The sequence below is a fragment of the Neocloeon triangulifer genome, unplaced genomic scaffold (assembly GCF_031216515.1).
Source record: "Neocloeon triangulifer isolate White Clay Creek 2 clone unplaced genomic scaffold, ASM3121651v1 ptg000003l, whole genome shotgun sequence".
Lineage (NCBI taxonomy): Eukaryota > Metazoa > Arthropoda > Insecta > Ephemeroptera > Baetidae > Neocloeon > Neocloeon triangulifer.
Window position 1 is genome coordinate 4,744,938 of NW_026775546.1, and position 17,550 is coordinate 4,762,487.

The 17,550-nt window shown below is 35.7% G+C and overlaps 3 protein-coding genes and 1 long non-coding RNA gene across 5 annotated transcripts; 3 read left to right on the top strand and 1 right to left on the bottom strand.

The window, feature by feature from the left end:
• The first annotated feature begins 588 nt into the window (after window positions 1-588).
• On the top strand, window positions 589-1,615 carry LOC132192689 (uncharacterized). The gene is made up of 3 exons (XM_059612768.1): window positions 589-728; window positions 784-933; window positions 1,000-1,615. Exons 1-3 carry the CDS (start codon window positions 680-682, stop codon window positions 1,446-1,448), a joined length of 648 nt encoding a protein of 215 aa, XP_059468751.1. The 5' UTR covers window positions 589-679; the 3' UTR covers window positions 1,449-1,615.
• Window positions 1,616-3,196: 1,581 nt separating this feature from the next.
• LOC132192662 (uncharacterized) lies at window positions 3,197-4,488 on the top strand. 2 transcript variants are annotated; one of them, XM_059612729.1, is made up of 4 exons: window positions 3,197-3,347; window positions 3,406-3,603; window positions 3,668-3,759; window positions 3,822-4,488. In XM_059612729.1, exons 1-4 carry the CDS (start codon window positions 3,287-3,289, stop codon window positions 4,119-4,121), a joined length of 651 nt encoding a protein of 216 aa, XP_059468712.1. In that variant the 5' UTR covers window positions 3,197-3,286; the 3' UTR covers window positions 4,122-4,488. The 2 variants fall into 2 exon arrangements, with proteins under 2 accessions (XP_059468712.1, XP_059468711.1); XM_059612728.1 differs by having other exon boundaries at window positions 3,816-4,483.
• A 268-nt stretch (window positions 4,489-4,756) lies between these two features.
• Window positions 4,757-11,565, top strand: LOC132192608 (phosphoinositide 3-kinase regulatory subunit 4). Its single transcript, XM_059612645.1, has 24 exons — window positions 4,757-4,962; window positions 5,026-5,206; window positions 5,283-5,432; window positions 5,488-5,660; window positions 5,712-5,943; window positions 6,002-6,174; window positions 6,234-6,441; window positions 6,552-6,692; window positions 6,815-6,891; window positions 6,946-7,148; window positions 7,204-7,352; window positions 7,405-7,557; window positions 7,617-7,736; window positions 7,789-7,968; window positions 8,019-8,162; window positions 8,221-8,408; window positions 8,465-8,586; window positions 8,641-8,848; window positions 8,903-9,118; window positions 9,274-9,476; window positions 9,533-9,658; window positions 9,708-9,865; window positions 9,980-10,158; window positions 10,214-11,565. The coding sequence occupies exons 1-24, from the start codon at window positions 4,871-4,873 to the stop codon at window positions 10,443-10,445; spliced, it is 4,008 nt and encodes a 1,335-aa protein (XP_059468628.1). The 5' UTR covers window positions 4,757-4,870; the 3' UTR covers window positions 10,446-11,565.
• Window positions 11,566-11,913: 348 nt separating this feature from the next.
• On the bottom strand, window positions 11,914-12,816 carry LOC132192609 (uncharacterized). Its single transcript, XR_009441353.1, has 2 exons — window positions 12,662-12,816; window positions 11,914-12,594 (listed from the first exon to the last, which is right to left on the bottom strand). It is a non-coding gene; the product is annotated as an uncharacterized LOC132192609 (long non-coding RNA).
• Between the last annotated feature and the right edge of the window lie 4,734 nt (window positions 12,817-17,550).

A 17,550-nucleotide genomic window follows, 5' to 3' on the forward strand; every position in this document is an offset into this window, starting at 1 on the left:
TTTGAATTGAAACTCGACTTTTCCTCCTTGGGTTTTATGAGTCTTAAAAGTTTCTTAAGGTTTCACGATATCGAGAAAAAGCCTTCCTGCCCTGGATGTTAAGGCTGTGAGCTGCATCCTTAATTTATTAAATTATATATTTTGAAAATATTAAATATAATAATTAATTTAATGAAATTTCTAACAAATAACCAATTATGATAGGAACATCATTATATCTTTCATGATTAAAATCATCATGGATTAAATGTGAAAAACACTATTAAATTAATGAAGAAAATTTATAAGCGCGGATTTTCAAGATTGGTATTGTGCTAATATAAATATACCATTTATTATACAAATAATCTTGGAAATTTAAAAAAAAAAAACGCCGCTTTTTTATAACGTCATGAGCAAGAGCATTTACTTTATAAAAATAATACTTTTTCATGTGTTTTGAAGCCAATGGCCAAAAGAAAGCCAAATAGAACATAAAATAATTTAAAATTTATTTTATTCAATCTGGCTTGGGTTTCCCTTAAATCGTGATTTAAGACTGAGTCATGGCATGCAATTATCACACTTCTATTGTGTTAGCTATCAGAGGCATACAAAATAAATGAAAAGTACACATAAAAAACTTCCTTGTTGACGCCGCAAGAAAATCTTTTCGGTCAGTCGAGAAGAGCCAACAAGAATGGCCCGAGTGGTTCTCCTCTTTCTCGTTACTGCAGCCTTTGCCGCAGGTATATTAAATTAAATTAAATTCTATAACTCTTAAAATTTTACGTAAAACATTAGGTCAGCCTGGTTTTCCTAATTGTGTGACCGAGTTGAGCACAAATATCAGTTGCGATAGTTCCAATTCCAACCAATGTTACTGCGTCTCAATCAAGAAAAATATTAGACTGGAATGCGTCAATGAAAAACTTGAAGTTTTTAATACTGCTTGTAAGTTTAATTTTGAAGAATTTTGTTAAATTGTTAATTTTGTTTTAATAAATTAATAATACTTAGGTGGCATACCACACTGCCCCCACGAGATTTCACCATCTTGTAACAAAGAAGCTTACTTTAATGTAAAAACCTGCAATGAATGCCCAGAGGAGTCAAAGTTTAGACTCGAACAGCGAATGAAGAACAAGTCTTTGCAGACGAAAATCAATCAGCAGTCCCTGAGTGATACTCGGGAAGCAACCGCGGTGTTCAAGATTGACTGGTTCTGGATGGCGACAGCCTTTGTGGCTCAGGCTCTTATCCTGTTCATCCTGGTTGCCAAGCTTGCTAAGAAAGAGTTGGCTTTAAAAAAATCTGACAAGGGTGGAAAAAATCGTGACGACCCAATTTATCAAGAGCTGAATCTTCAGCATGACGCTGCTCCAGTAGCCATGTCCAAGACATTTTTTGAAAACGTCAAAAGCATGCCAGCAAATTCTGAATATCTCTCTTTGCATGGAAATGCTTAAATATAAATTATATTCATATTATAATTGACCAATTTGTATTTTCGTTATAATTAGTGATGCAAATATTTCAGAAATAAATTACATCAAAATAAGCTTATATGTATAAGCCTTGTAAATGAAAAGCTATTTGATGAAAAATAAATAATCAAATAATTTGGCGCTTTGTGTGAAATTTAAAAATGTGCTTTTTATATAATTCCCTCTATGAATAGTAATGATAATGAAAAATTCAAAATCGCACTGATCTGTTTTGATTCCAAAAACTGATTATGTTATGATTGTTTATTTCTACATTTAATTTATCATACATCATAAATAATTAATTGTCATTAAAAACGTGTGATGGAAGGCTGCGATATGGGCAGCTAATTAAAATATTAATTTTTTTTTTTGCATAAGCTCCAGATTCCAGATAATCCACCTTTTTAGGATAAAGGCCTCAAATCACAATATATGGTGCATATGCATAATTATTTTAAAATTTTTATTCTCTCCATGTCTCTATATGCATACAATTAGCAACAAGGAAGTAAAATTCCATTATATCAGAATCGACCGTACACAAATACAGAAAACCCCATTTTTGTGGTTGCACGTATATTTAAAATATAAAAAACAAAGTAATTAAAATGTTTTTTAATGATTATCTGTGGCTACACCATTCGAAATTTCCGCATTAAATTTACTCTCTGGATTTGTTGAAATACTAAGTCTAGTCTAGGTGACTAATTCTTTATCTCAAAACAATTTACTGCGCAATAAAATTTAAAAATTTAACATGTATTTTAAAAATACAAAACTGAAATGAAGTTACAAATTTGAATTTTCTCTTTTTCTTCTGATTACACGATCAATGAAAAATATTACGTATTGGAAATCGGTTTCGCAGAATTTTCCTTCCATGAAAAATCTGGAAATATCGCATAACGCATAACCAAAATATAATAAGAAAATTATCTTAACAACTAAAAAGAGCCTGTAAATATTCCAAAAATACATTCTTGTACATGTTTCATAAAATTTCTATGATTCCGTTCTTTGTAGGAAGAAACAGTCATAAAACAGTAGGTCTTCTTCCATCATATATAAAATAACGACTAACGACAGCAATTAAAACATAAAGTAAACCATATATTTTTTCATTGAAACAAATCAAATTAGATTGCGGAAGTTTTCAAAATTCTTTAATAAATTAGAGACCATAAACAAAATAATATATGTTTTAATGACACAGAAAAATCGCATTTTGCTATAAACCTTTCAAAGTCAAATCAAATTTCTGAGTCTACTGTTGTGATAATATTGTATATTTAGATCACAAAGATTTAAAGCTAAAATAATGCCATATTAATCTAAACATCAAATCAAACGTTTTCAAAAAATTTTTATGATGAATAGGTTATTAAGGAAGGACTCCTTATTGACAAATAGTCAAATCAAGTCTTTACAACAATGGTGATTAAAATTTCCAATTGTCTTTCAACAATCGCAAAAATCTGTTTATATTGTTGTAAGGACTTGATTTGACTATGTTAATAAGAAGTCCTTAAATATTATTTTATCTTTCTGTAAAACATATTATTTGTAAAAAAAAATAGTTTCGAACATGCCTCCATATCATGGAATTTCCTGGTTTGTTGGTTGAAAATCCCTACAAAAATCAACCTTTTTGTTATTTTTATCATTTTTATTCCACCACACAAAAACTTGAAAAAGATTTGATTCGTGGAATCTAATGCACACAGAAGTGGAAAGTGGGGTACGGTATTAATTTCCTTGTAGAAACAAATTACTCATAAAAACGGTGAGCTGCCTTCACTGCACTGTTGACCACGAAGATGGCACCGTTCCCTTGGGCCGTCCTGACCTGGTTTGCTACCCAAATGGCTTTGACTCTGGGTATGGATATTTTCTGTTTAAATTTATTCTTCTATTGTTTAATTCCTAATCGTACCAGGAATGGCTGAGTTGGAATCGTGTTTGGCCACACCTGGGCTTGCATGCCCAGTTTTCACGGGCATTGCGAAACGTTGCTTACCGGATATGGACAATTGTCCAAAATTTACATGTCATTGCGAGTCGACAAATGAAACCCTCGATGCTAATTTCTTCCTTCTCCATGGAACCTGCAATTACGAGTTTTTTGATGGCTCTAGTATGTTGCACTATATTTTTATTCGCTACTGGCCTTAATAAAAATTTGAAATTGCTTGCTATAGCTGGAGAATTGCTGTGCCCTGCAAAGGTAATTCCACTTATTCCTGAGAATCCGGAGCCGAACTGTCCGCAGAAATTTATTTCTCAGTCCCAGGTACCTTTTTAATTAAAAAAAGTTATTTAATTTATTTAACTTGCATTATAAAAAAGGAACAGGTTGCTGAGCAACAAACAACTGCTGCTGTTGTTGCCTCTGTCGCCTCGGTTTTTGATACCATTCTGATTGGAATTGCAATCATCCTCCTTCTCACCACGCGTTCAGACAAGTTCCAGACTGAGGGTACTAAGCCAACAGGCGGACCTGCAGATATGGAACCTCTTTGTAAAATGGAAAAAATTGATATCGAGAAGATCCAAAACGTCTATCAAGTGACAAGCGTTGGTCCTGAAGTTCCCCCACCTAACAAGGACAACAATAATGGTCTCTATGAAGTTCCGATAAAGAATGACGCATAAGCCATTTAATAGCCTTATTGGCTACACAATATTATTTAATGACATTTAAACAATTTTGCTTTGCTCATGACCTGTATTTGAAATTTTTCAACCATAAAAGAAAAATATTCATCATTATAATTATTTTAACCAAAATATCGCAAAATATAAAAATTTGTATTGTAAAAATAAATTTTATAAATGCTTTTGCTAACTTTCTTGATATTTTATTAAGATTATTAAAATTGTATTTCTCTGTATTAATATTATTTCAACTATGAGTTAATTTTTTTATGAGCACCAGAAATGTTTTGGAAAGTTGAAATCATTTTAAAACTCTAATCAACTTAAATTGTTACTGTATCGAATAAAAACAAATTATATTCTCTCATTGGTCAAATAGAATAATTTTTTATTTCCTAACCACAGGAGGTTAATCACTTAAAATTTCCCACGTCATTTTAAACTCTTCAGAGTTCCAGACTGAAGTTTCCGGAAGTTTCAATCACTAGTTTCAATTTCAATTCAAGAACAGATAACACAATCATAATGCATGTTTGCACGCTGCTTTGCCGCTGCAGTGCAGACTCTGTAATTTGATTGGCCGAGAGGAAACTACTTTCGCGTTCTGATTGGCGCACAGCTGCGCAGTCGCATTCGTATCAAAATACAGTCCGACAGCTGAAAAAAGAAAATGTCAAGCAAAGAAGAATCTTCTGCAACTTTTCTTGCGGAATTCAATTAAGATCGACGCCGAATAAGTTTGAAAAATGGGCAACCAGTTGGTGGGCATCGCCCCCTCGCAGATTTTCCCCGTCGAACACTACCTGACCGAGTTAAATGACGTGCAGTTCGACGTCAAGTGAGTGATATTTTATGTCGCATGATATTTAAAATAACATAATTTATTGTCATTGAATTTTAGTTTGGGCAGTACGCGGTTTCTCAAGGTGGCCCGAGCAAAGTCCCAGGAAGGTCTGGTCGTGGTCAAGGTCTTTGCCATCCACGATCCGACCCTGCCTCTGGCCACGTACAAGACCAAACTGGAGGACATCAGAAGTAAACTGGCCCTTTCTGTCAATTGTCTCCCTTTTCAAAAAATCATGGTACACGTATAATATTTTTTTTTTATAAAACAAAAATAGCTTAATACTTTGAAATTTTAATTTCTCGACTGCTTAGCTCTCTGAAAAATCGGGGCTGATGTTCAGAGAATACGTCAAGTGCAGTTTGTACGACCGGATCAGTACCAGGCCCTTTTTGTGCCAAATTGAGAAAAAATGGATTGCGTTCCAAGTCATCTACGCTGTGCACCAATGCCACAAGCTGGGGGTGAGGATTAAATTCAGGAGATAAATTTTTCAACTTATATCTTGTCCCTCGAAAGGTTTGTCATGGTGACATCAAGTTGGAGAATATCATGATTACAAGTTGGAACTGGGTCTTGCTGACTGACTTTGCTCCCTTCAAACCAACCTATCTGCCAGAAGACAATCCAGCAGACTTTTCTTACTTCTTCGACACTTCCCGCAGACGAACCTGTTACATTGCACCCGAGCGGTATTTAATTTAATAAATTAGGAAAGAAATAGGATTAAAATCTCTATTTAGTTTCATCAAAACCCTTTCCTCTGAGGTGGGCAGCCAATTAATCCTGCCTGAGGAGAATCTGAAACGAGGTGACCTGGTGCCCTCGATGGACATTTTCTCTATGGGATGTGCCCTGACGGAGCTTTTTTCCGAAGGGCAACCTCCATTTGACTTTTCTCAGTTGTTGGCCTACAGAAGTGGAGAGTACAGTCCGTCAAAGCTTATTGAAAAGCTGGAAGATGAGGATATTAGAGTAAGAAAAGCAACTTGAATTTGAGCATATATAAAATGTTATAATTTTATTGATCTAGGGTTTGCTTCGGACCATGATGGAGAAAGATCCAAACCAAAGGCTGTCGGCTGAAGTGATTCTTTCTCAGCAGAGGGACAAACTTTTCCCTGAATACTTCTACAGCTTCCTCCAGTCCTACATGCTAATGTTCTCTACTGCTCCAATCCTTTCACCAGACGAGAAGATCTCAAGGTTTGTTGCAATCAAAAAGAGTTGAGTAAAATTTAATTGCTTCCTATGTTATCCTTCAGACTGACCAAGGACATTAAGAATGTGATCAAACTCCTAAAGGAAAATGAAGGCGGGTCAGACGGATTGGTCATCATCACCTCCCTGGTCACTTCGTGTGTTCGAGGCTTGCACCACTGCTCCTCAAAACTGCAGTCACTTGAAATTCTGATGGACCTTGCAGAAAGTGTCTCATCTGAAACCATTCTTGACAGAATCATTCCATTTATTGTAATTTTATATTATTCACTTTATCCTTGTCAGACAGGAGACCAGTCGAGACCATTGGTCTCAGCTGGTCTGCGACAATGGACTGAATTTTAATCATTTATTTATTTTAGTTTTGTTTGGTCGAGGACAATGAGCCTAGAGTTAGGGTTGCTGCCATCAACACCCTTGCAAACTGCCTCAGCGCTGTTACTCAAGTTCCTTGCAGTGATGCTAACGTATTCCCTGAATACATTCTTCCGAATTTGTCAAATGTAATTGTAAATTTAGTTGCAAATTGTGTTTATTGATCTATCACAAAGGCAATTGCTGCCCATAACGGGATACATCATTCATCCATTTATTCATTTGAAAATCTTTAATATTGTATTTTTAGATTTATCAAGACGAGTCGGTGTTAGTTAGAGCGGCCTATGCAGCTAGAATTTCTGAATTGGCAGAAACAGCTTTGAGGTAGATTTATTTTATTGAAAACATTGTTTTTATTAAATCATAAAAATTCAAAAGGTTTTTGGAGCAAAGTCAGCAACATCCAGTGGCAACTATGGCTGAGGGAAACAGACCTAGTTATGAAACAGAGTTGAACACTTTGACTGAAATGATTCAACATACCGTAGAGCGCCTGTTGAAGGACCCTGATAACCTTGTCCGACAAACCTTGCTGGAAAACGGAATCACAAGACTTTGCGTCTTTTTTGGCAAACAAAGAGGTACAGATAAAATTTTAACCTTTCAAGCTTTTTAAACACTTATTTTTCTACGCAGCCCATGATATTTTGCTCTCTCACATGGTCACTTTCCTCAATGAGAGGGAAGATAAGCACTTGCGTGGCGCCTTCTTCGACAGCATAGTTGGAGTCGCTTCTTACGTAGGTTGGCACGGGACAACTGCTCTCTTACCATTACTCCAACAGGTTGATAACCTAAATAATTTGATATTCAATTTTCTCACATTTTGAATTTTAGGGCTTGACTGATCCTGAGGAGTTTGTGATGGTGAAGGCTGTTGACGCTGTGACATCATTAACCGAGTTGGGCCTAATTTCAAAACTAAACTTGTATGACATGTTGCACGACATGGTCAGTTACCTTGTCCACCCCAGCCTGTGGATCAGACAGGTGGGTGAAAGTTGAAATAAATAGCCATTCTTCAACGGAAATTGATTTATAAATTTCAGTGTGTTGTCGGATACATTAGTGCTGTTGCTCGCAAGTTAGATTTGATTGACGTCCATTGCAAAGTCCAATTACTGATAAAGCCCTACCTGAGCAACAGTCTTATTCAAGTAGATAAAGAGGTAGGTGTGAGTTTTTTTTAACAGATGATTTTGTTTAAAGGATGCTTTTCAGCACTTGCTGCTAAGCGCTTTGAAGCCACCGATTCCAAGAATAGTCTATGATAGCGTCATCAGGTGCAATGACATTGCTCTTTTCTTTCAAACTCTAAGAGAACGGAAGATGAATAGGGAGAAGTTAAAGGCAGGACATATGCCTTCTCTTCAAGAGACCCAGAAACAACCTTTATCAACCGTAATTTAAAAAATTATATTACTAGGTAATAACCCTTCCCACTTTTTTAGCTTTTCAGAAGACTTGTTTCAGAGGGCATGACTGATTCAGTAGAGGAGTTCCTGTTGATCATGGCAGATCATTTGACTAAAATCAATCAAAGAAAGAGCAACTTGGATGGCAAGACAACACCAAAACAATATTCCGATGGCAAAGTAAGAAAGGAAAACTTAAAATTTGTTACTATCAAAAGTTTTAATCTCTGTTTTGAAGGTCAATCTTGCAGCTCTCAACATCCAGAAAAATTCCATGAGCTTATTTCACGCAAACAAAGGAGATCCTCAGAAGGCTCGGGGTAAAAAGTTAGACCTTCAGTATCTGCCTTCAAGTGAAGACTGGCGGCCAATGTACAGCTCTGAGCCACAAAATATATCGGTCAAAATGACAGAGTCGGCTAGTGTGTATGTACACATAACACGATTATTCGTACAAATTTTTATTTCCAAATAATTGATAGATCACCATCCAGTAACCATTCGGGAGGAACCTTGGCCTCGCCTCTGATGGACAGTGCAGTTCATTTGGTTTCTTCGCAAAAAGAAATCGAGCACAGTATTCAAGAAAAGTCGTTCATTCAATGTAGGTTAATTTTAATTTGGCATTGCTCAATTAATATTTTGTGCTCTTTTGTAGATCGTTGCGCTCCTTGTAAGTCGGAATTGCGAGAGTTGCTCGCTAGAAAGCAAGAGCAATTTGTCGAGGCGTGCAAAGGCATGGGTGTTGCTGAGTGGTGCATGGAACAGCCCCTAGCCTGGGAACTTCGGAACATTCCACCGCCTGGGTGGAGACTTCGAGGCCTTCTTGTGGCCCATCTCCATGAACACACAAGCTCTGTTAATAGGTTAGTAAATTTGTAAAAAAAAAACACATTGAAATAAAATATGGAATTTTAAAGAGTTGTGACAGTTCCCGAGTCCACCTGCTTTGCAAGTTGTTCTTCCGACGGCTGGCTGAGGCTGTGGGACTGCGCCAAGATGGAGGGCAAGAATGTTGCAAACAAGTCTGTCCAAACCTACCATCAGCTCGGAGGACCTCTCGTAGGTCTCGCCTCTTGTGAGGGGAATCTTTCCCTGGCCAGCGCTTCACAAAATGGCTCAGTTTTTATTGCAAGGCAAGTTTAACCTGTTTTTTCCCCAAATTCTTACCCAAAAATGATCCCTGGAACCCCTTTTTAATTTTAATCATCCTTGTTTTATTAATTCATTACCTTTAGTTTCAACTCATGTTATTTGAATCTCCATTAAAATATAATATTTCCACATTTAGAATGGGTCTTGGAAGCAGCAAAATGATTGTAACTCAGTCAAGACAGCTGGACCTAAACGAAGAAGGCTGTGCCGTCGATGTCAATTATTACGACTCTGGTTCTCAATCAGTCATTGTCTACGCAACAATGTATGGCTCTATAATCGGCTGGGACTTGCGGAGCCCTAACATTGCTTGGAAATTAGACAATGACCTCAAACATGGTAAGGACATTTGTGATAAGTTTTGACGGATTTATAAAAGCTTTTGCAATTGCTAGGCGTCATAACATCCTTTTGTGTGGACTCAAGACACAGTTGGCTCACTCTGGGTACAAGCAGTGGTTACCACATTTGCTGGGATTTGAGATTCCAACTGCCTCTCTCCACAGTGCCCCATCCAAATGGTAAATATTTACTGAAATCTGTGAAATTTATATTGATCGAGCTGGATAGGTGCCAGAGTACGCAGACTTGCCAAACACCCAACTGAATCTTCATGGGTTTTGTCTGCCGTTCAAGGCAACAATGAAATTTCCATGTGGAATATGGAGACCGGATTCAGACAGGTCGTGCTGTGGGCCAGTCACACCCCTCCTCTGTCTCAGACTCAGGTGAAATAACTTTTTAATAAATTTCAAATTGGCAAATTTTGTGGGAAAGAAAATATTTATAAAAGTTCTGTTTAATAAATTTAAAATATTTATTTAATATACTTGAAATTTCAGATGTCGCCTCACTCTGTCTGCGGAATGTACACTGGATTAGCTGACAGAGGTGCACCATTCCTGCTGGCCGGTGGATCGGACATGCGAGTCCGATTCTGGGATTTGGAAGCACCCTCTGACTCTTTCATTCCCATAACTGCTGCCAATGAACATATTCCCCAAGGCGGTGTTTCTTACAAGTAACTGATTTATTAATATATTTTCAAGTGTAAATATTTAGTATTTTTAAATTAGATCAAGACCTATTGATGGAACAAACGTAGTGCAAGAAGTGATCTCGAAGCACATTTCTCGCAATGCAGTTGGCACTCGAGTGGTCGGCTCTGAAGCAGACGCTCCTCGGCCGGGACCAGAACAGCCTGCGTCCGGACACCACGACTGGATCAGTGACATTACAATGTGCCAGGCGTCGCAACACTTTATGGTTACAGGCTCCAGAGATGGAGTAATCAAAGTTTGGAAGTGAAAAAGGGTAACATGTGATAATTAGGAAAGAACAAATTAATTTTAATAATTTTTAAAGGACCAAAATTGTTATTTCGTATTAATAGTTGGATTTTTATGATGCCTCGGTTGGATTTGATTGAGAGATCACTTTATTATTAATACACTAAGTATGCGGAAAAAAGCGAATTTTATTTTGCAATTCAAGTCTAGGGTTAACGAACGGGGAATTTTCCGTCTCAGGGGACAAAGGATGGGGAATCTTGGAGGAATGTGCATGTGGCGCAGAGCCAAAAAAGTGAATTCAAGGGCGTGGGAAGTAAGTGGCTCGAATGCAAAACTTATTTAGTTGGTTTCGCATGCAAAACTGAGGTAAAAGTTTAAATTAACACATGCAAAGTTTGAACCTTTGTCCTCTGGGGGAGAGTTTACTTGTTTGCGGAATTCATTTCCAACAACAAACAACTTCTTGCTCTCTCTCTCTACGGTTTTAGGATCTTTCTTTTCACACGTGTAAAAGAGATAGTGAATTTTGCACTTTGCAAACAGTTTGTCAAGTGTGCCTCTTTGTTGGCAAGAGAAGATGCTGTTGAATGAGTTATACGCAAAAACTTTAAATATTCAGTGAAAATCTTCTCTAGTTTCTGCACAAAAGTTTGTATTGTTTTGAGTGTTACAACTTTTGTACACAATCCAGCAGTTTACCCGTCTCGCGCGCATTTCATTACAAAGTTTTCTCGGCTGTGGCTCACTATTGAAGTTGGCAAGCTACGGATGTCGTTCGATGGAGATTGAAATAATTAAAATTAAAGAGCAGCAACTTTTAATAACATAGGGTGTCAAAGATAAGCATTGTTTATTCTATTCGTAATTCAACTCACAAGCTTAATTTTTCATTCATTTTACTTACGGAGATGAAACTTTTAATGCAGCATTGCGCTTTTCATGCGCATAAATTGATGGTTGAGTTCGGTGAGTTCCTCAGTTATTCCTTATTATTTCACTTAAGAGAAATAAAATGTTTCATTTGAAGAAAATTAAAAAAAAAATTATTTATAGTATATTACAAGTGTTATATCTGTTTAAATATAGAAAGTCTTTATTTTACTCTGTTAATCTCTGGTAAAAAAGTTTGGCAAAAGACTATTAATATATTTTAAACATTTGTTTTGAACAAGTACGTTTTTCTTTTCAGGAATTTTACCAGAATAATGACTTTTACCAAGGTGTTTTTCCTCATTTTCAATTGATATAAAATAGTTGCAAATTAATGTCATTGTCAGCCCAAATCAAGATTTCATTTTATACTAAAGCTTTTGAAGCTATTGCGGGAGAATAATTTGTATTTATTTATTTTTACCATTGATATTGTTAAATTCTTGCAAGTGGTACTTTTGTCCCTTCCCAATATCTGCTTTCTCTTTCCATGCTAAAATATGCAACCAACAACGAAAATATAAATTCAAGTAACAATTTAAAAATACAAAATATTTGTTCAAACTCTTTATAATTTTTTTTTATTACATGTAAATCACATTTTTATGTTAAAAAATTATTCAATTTTAATGACTAAGAAGAACACAAAAGTTCCCTACACAACTAAAATTTCACACTGAACTCACTGGAGCACGATCGAGTCATAAAAAACAACGCAAGCGAGACCGCAAAAATTGCACGTCCATTCTCGGACGAAATCCTCTCCTCGTCGTCAGTCAGGCTGATAGTTTTGAAAAGTCTTACGCAAGTAAAATATCAGTTATGGCACAAGAAGAACTGCAGAAGCGAGTCCGATTCACCCAGCGTAGGAGCAAAGTGGTCCGGAGGGATAAGGGGCCCGTCCGGGGAAGGCGTAGGGGTCAAAGTTGTGCGCCTTGCACAGTTGGTCATACCGGCTGCGGCCCTGGCGTTGGCCGCTGGTGGCCGCCGGCCGCTTGGTGGCCGCGGAGGGCTGCAGGAAGCCGAGGAGGCCCTGCGAGCTGAAGATGGGCCCGGCCTGGGCGCCGACGAGCACAACAAGGAGGAACACGGAGAGCACCACGCGCGTCTGCATTTCGAGTGAAATAATGCGGCGAGCGCCCAATTTTCGCCTTTATAGTTTCTCCCTGTGACCTTCATCGACAGACACCAACGATGGAGGCTGATGATAATGCTGCGCTGCTGTAGCTGCCGAGCTGATGGGTTGAGGAAACGGATTGTACGTGAGAGGGGATTTATTTATATAATATTATGGTGCCTTACCAAGAGATGTGGTCAGCGTGTCGCCGTTTCGGTGCCACGCCAGGATGTGGCATCCCTCCGGTGCTTGGACCAAAAAAAAAAAAAGAATAAAATTAGGGCAAAATATCCTAATTGTATATAAAAGTTGGCTTTATTTTACATATTATTTGTTTTAAGGAAAAATGAATAGCATATTAAACATTAAATTTACAATAATTCATCATGTAAATACAAAATCAGTTATAATTATTTTAACATAAATTTAAATTATTAATTTTACTGTAATTTTGACAGTTAAAAACAGCCTTTTAGGACGATTGATATATTTATGCTTTTTTTCAATATAGTATTTAATTTTTTTTAATACAAAATTCGGAAGGAATAATTAATTTAACTGAAAATTTGAAATTTAAGACCAGTTGCACAGGTACCTTTTAATTGAAGCAAAAATTGGCAATAATCATTATAAAGTGTTAATTATTTTTCTTCATTCTCAATCAATGAATTATGAGATAAAACTACGGAGTAAATCTTTTCATCAATTTTTATTTTAAATCTTTGAATGACCATTTTTTTAAATTATTAATTATTTTTCAATCCCTCTTTTATTTCTTTCATTTTGACCACTCGTAATTTTTAACCTTTTTATAGCAGATATTTTATTAACTCTCTTTTATTGGTATTGTGCTTTGTAGGTTGCAAAGACGTACTCTTAAATTTAACTTTTAGTGCATTATTATAAGTAAATTCAACTCAGGGCACTCCGGCCAATAATAACATGGAAAGATAATGTACCCAGATACACCGCCCTAAATGCGATCGAATATACCACAACATTATCATAACAAAAGCGCAGTACCACGTTGACATGCAAGCATGAAAAGCCGCTGCTGCGCGTATGAAAATATCTCTCACCGATGGAATTCTACATGAGCTTAGCCCTGCGGCATATTTCGATGCTGACGAAATTTCTTGTCGTCAGCCTAAATTATAGTCTAAACCAGAAAACCAGAGTTAAAATTAAAAGACAATTTAAATATTCATTCATTATCAAAAAAAGAAAACCATTTCGTAGAAAAAATCTAAGGTCTCTGATCGTTTGATTCATTCGGCCTATGCAATATAAAGGTGAAAAATCACCGCTGCTGATTTGCATGAGGGCTTCAATTATCTCTCGCACGCACGGCCTTACTTAAATGCTCATTGCACTAATTATTATTAGACTTGAAAGGCCATTGCAATTAGAACAATCGAAAAATTGCGTCTAAAAATTTCTCCGAGCCAAAGTAACCGAGGAAACTTCTTTTAGCACTTCCGTATATTTGAGGTAAGATCGTAAGTTTTGGTTGGACCTGAGACGTGTGCTGATCTCAGGTGCAGGTGATCGCGACCTTGGAGCTTGCCGCACGCATTTTTTTACACTAACTGGCCGCTTTCCTTCTTCCTGTGCGTTACTCATATTAATAAAAAAGATACCTAAAACAGTTCGTAGGTGACCTTGTTTAATTGTTCACTTGAAACGGGGAAATCCCCATTTCATTTCCCCCAAAAATATTTTATCCCTTGTTTAATCATGATTTTTCATTTGTAATAATTAAAATTTGTAGTGAAGATAAAGGATTTTGTAGTTCAATTTTATTTAAAAAATTATATCGAATATAATATAAAATTGAATTTATAAAATTAGTGTTAAATTCTTGACAATAGTGCAACATACATTTTATTTTTAAATTCATAGGATTTGTGACACTTGAGGCAGGAAAAAGATTAGAATATAAAATCTTTGTAAACATTATATTTTTTTATTAATTTTAAAGTGAGATTTGAGAGCTTCAAATAAATATTATTTATAAAAATTTAAAGCAAAATACACTTTAAAAAAAAAATTATAAAAAATACAATAATAAATTTAAGTATTATTATTATTTTAGAATTTTTGTAATTATCATTAAATTTTTATTCACATATATAACATAATTTTTCTCTGTGTGTACCTTCTTTCTTAAATAAAGAGTAAAGAATAAAGTACATTCTGGAACTCATCACGGTTGATCAATTCGAGAAAACAAATTTTTATATTTCATACTTTTTGGTCGTCCTTCTGTTTTCAAGATTGTATTTTTATTCTCTCACTTTCGGCCTTCATGAAATCTACGCGCCATCTGCTGATTTCATTGAATATCGCTTATCAATTTGTTCTCTCTCAATGATTTCCACCCTGGGATAAACGCAAAGGACAAACGTCCCACAGAATATAAAACGCACGTCCGGCTCGTTTATTTCCATGAACCGCGCGCGCCGATAACTCTTGCTTGCTCGTTATCAACTGGAAATAACGCTGCACTGCAGAGAGTGATCAATCCGACTTTTTTTATCGTCTCGTCGGTCCGCTTTTCGTCCCGGCGGAGTGTGCCTGACACACGCAGAAAAAAAGAGTTCACCCTCAAAAGTTCAATGCTTTACCAACTCGAATAAAAAAAAAATACAACCATATGCGCTGCCTTGTTTACGTTTGTGTAGCAATGACCCCTGAAGGCCGGCGTGAAATTGGACCGAAAAAATATCTCTCGCGCGCTTCTGGTCAAGGTCAAACGCGCGCTCTTATTATGATGTTGATTTGCTTCTCGCGGCTCTTATTCGATCATATTAAACAATCATTACATGCATGAGCACCGGTTGTGTAATTTATGCTAATTATAATTATTTCACTTATTTTATGGACACTTGAGATTTTAATGGCTATTCTTAAAATAGAATGAGGCGAGTCCCTTCAAATATATTACAAAAGAGTTAATGTTTGGATTTTGGTACTTATTTTCTAAATTAAAATTTGACACGGTTACATCGGAAAAACGCAGAAGTTACACTCACGGAATTTACCATATTTCCTGCACAACCACAAAATATTTTTATTTGTTCTAAATGTTTTTAAAATTAACTTAAAACGTTGGTTAACTAATTATATATAAAAATAATAAAATAATAATTTAAATATTAAAATAAGTTTATAATATGAAATGAAGAAAAAAAAAGATTTTTTTATTATAAGACCACTAATAATTATTATGTTTGTATACACTTTAAAAAATTTTTAATTTTGCTTTTATAAATTTAGTTCTTATTTTAAATAATTTAAGTAACAAATTAAATGCTGTTGAAAAATTTTTAGCTTTACAATCTTTACATATTCTTGAAAATTACGAGCAAATTTTCTTTCAAGATCAAATTTAATAAGCACAATATGTACTTTGCAAAAGAAAAATCCATAAATTGTGCGCAGTAATAAATCTACCCATTTTTAATTCAGTATGTATGGAAATATTACATCTAATCATTAGATGCAGTTTGCAGATTGTTTGTGCTACTTTTCTAATGTTCAAGTAAAGCAATGCGAAAAAGCAACAATAAGGTCAATGCAAACATCGTCAAGCGCAGATATGAACCAATCCTCGCAGTAGGGGTATATCAATTTTGCTTTTTATCTTACATAGAATTTTGCACGCGACATTGCACGTAACGAGTTTCGTTCGTTTTGCGCTGCGCCGGACAATTTAATTGACCAAGTAGTAGACCTTTCCTGCGGTGATCTCGAGAGCATTACCCGAAGCACTCGAGCGTGCCAAAGTGAACATTTCGTTTTCTTACAAAAAGGCCGAACGCGCTTGCATGCGCTTTGAAAAATATTTCATTGGTGGCGATAATAGAAAAAGCGTGCAGTATAATGTGTATTTTATTAGATGGCTACTATAATTATCAGACATTATAATATATACTATGAGCATGATTTAAAATTTCTATACTCAGTTCGTGTTGCTGTGAAAGGCGCAAGTTAAATTAAGAATTAATTTTATACATTTAAGACGTTGTTATGCATCGAAAACACTTTCAATTTAATTTTATACTTATTTCAACATGTTATATAACTTTTCTCAGCAGCTTATTTCTCTAAAACAAGAGAGTAAAGCTAAATAAAAATTCATTACCCGCGGCGAATGCGTCTTCTTGTACGTCTGCCTGGCGGGGAGGACGAGAGTCGTCGCTAAACAACCTGCACCCACAGCAGTGTGCGCGACAATTATTATTTGTCCGCTGTTTTTGGCGAGCTGAGAGGACGACATGGAGGAAAAGGAGAGCCAATTAGGGTAATAGGCCGGTTTTGGACCGGGCTGCGTACAGGGAGACACAGAGAACTAGGGCCTGAAGGGTTGAAACAACATCTGCAAGCTGCAGCAACACAGGCGAAAAGAGGAAGGGAATCTGCGTCTAATGTTTGCATGCTTTTAATTAATCTGCTAATCCACGGCGGGACAAGGGCGCAGCTGAAAACCGTGAAATTAAAAACAGCGAGTGAAAAATATCCTGATTTTTATACTCATTAAGAGCGGATTAGGGTTTTAATTAAATTTTAACCGAAGTTTAAAAGGACTGAGGCTAATTTACTTTATCAATTAATTTCAGCTAGTTAATTAATTCAATTTGGTTTCGTCGTTTCGGAAACATAAAGAGATATTTAAAATTCCATTTTGCACTTAACAATTAATAAGAGGCATTGCAATTATGTGTTTATTAATAGTTTTTAAATTCTCAACTTTATATAAAAAAAATTAGTGTCAATAGCATCGACAAATTAAATTGAGTCAATCTAAAATTGAAACCCAGGCTAACTTAAACCTATATAAACGACGAGATAAATATTTTTACTTATTTTGAAGGTAACCGCAGTAAAGAAAAAAGGTTTATTATAATAATATAGAGAGGTTTCAATAAATTGAGCTAGCAACATCAGCATGAGCCTGCAATTTACGTAACAAATTAATATAATTTTCCCTGATTAATGGATAACAATAATAACATTAACATCTTTTTATTTTATATATTTATAAAAAAAAATCACCCTAAAAATTTATATT

What these genes read in the sequence shown, in the direction of transcription:
- LOC132192689 (XM_059612768.1), top strand. Translation starts at nt 680, where the DNA reads ATGGCCCGAGTGGTTCTCCTCTTTCTCGTTACTGCAGCCTTTGCCGCA. An exon ending in TACTGCAGCCTTTGCCGCAG is followed by an intron (nt 729 to 783) that starts GTATATTAAATT and finishes GTAAAACATTAG; the next exon opens with GTCAGCCTGGTTTTCCTAAT. An exon ending in TGAAGTTTTTAATACTGCTT is followed by an intron (nt 934 to 999) that starts GTAAGTTTAATT and finishes AATAATACTTAG; the next exon opens with GTGGCATACCACACTGCCCC.
- LOC132192662 (XM_059612728.1), top strand. Translation starts at nt 3,287, where the DNA reads ATGGCACCGTTCCCTTGGGCCGTCCTGACCTGGTTTGCTACCCAAATG. An exon ending in CGAGTTTTTTGATGGCTCTA is followed by an intron (nt 3,604 to 3,667) that starts GTATGTTGCACT and finishes TGCTTGCTATAG; the next exon opens with CTGGAGAATTGCTGTGCCCT. An exon ending in AATTTATTTCTCAGTCCCAG is followed by an intron (nt 3,760 to 3,815) that starts GTACCTTTTTAA and finishes ATTATAAAAAAG; the next exon opens with GAACAGGTTGCTGAGCAACA.
- LOC132192608 (XM_059612645.1), top strand. Translation starts at nt 4,871, where the DNA reads ATGGGCAACCAGTTGGTGGGCATCGCCCCCTCGCAGATTTTCCCCGTC. An exon ending in TGTTACATTGCACCCGAGCG is followed by an intron (nt 5,661 to 5,711) that starts GTATTTAATTTA and finishes ATCTCTATTTAG; the next exon opens with TTTCATCAAAACCCTTTCCT. An exon ending in TGGAAGATGAGGATATTAGA is followed by an intron (nt 5,944 to 6,001) that starts GTAAGAAAAGCA and finishes TTATTGATCTAG; the next exon opens with GGTTTGCTTCGGACCATGAT.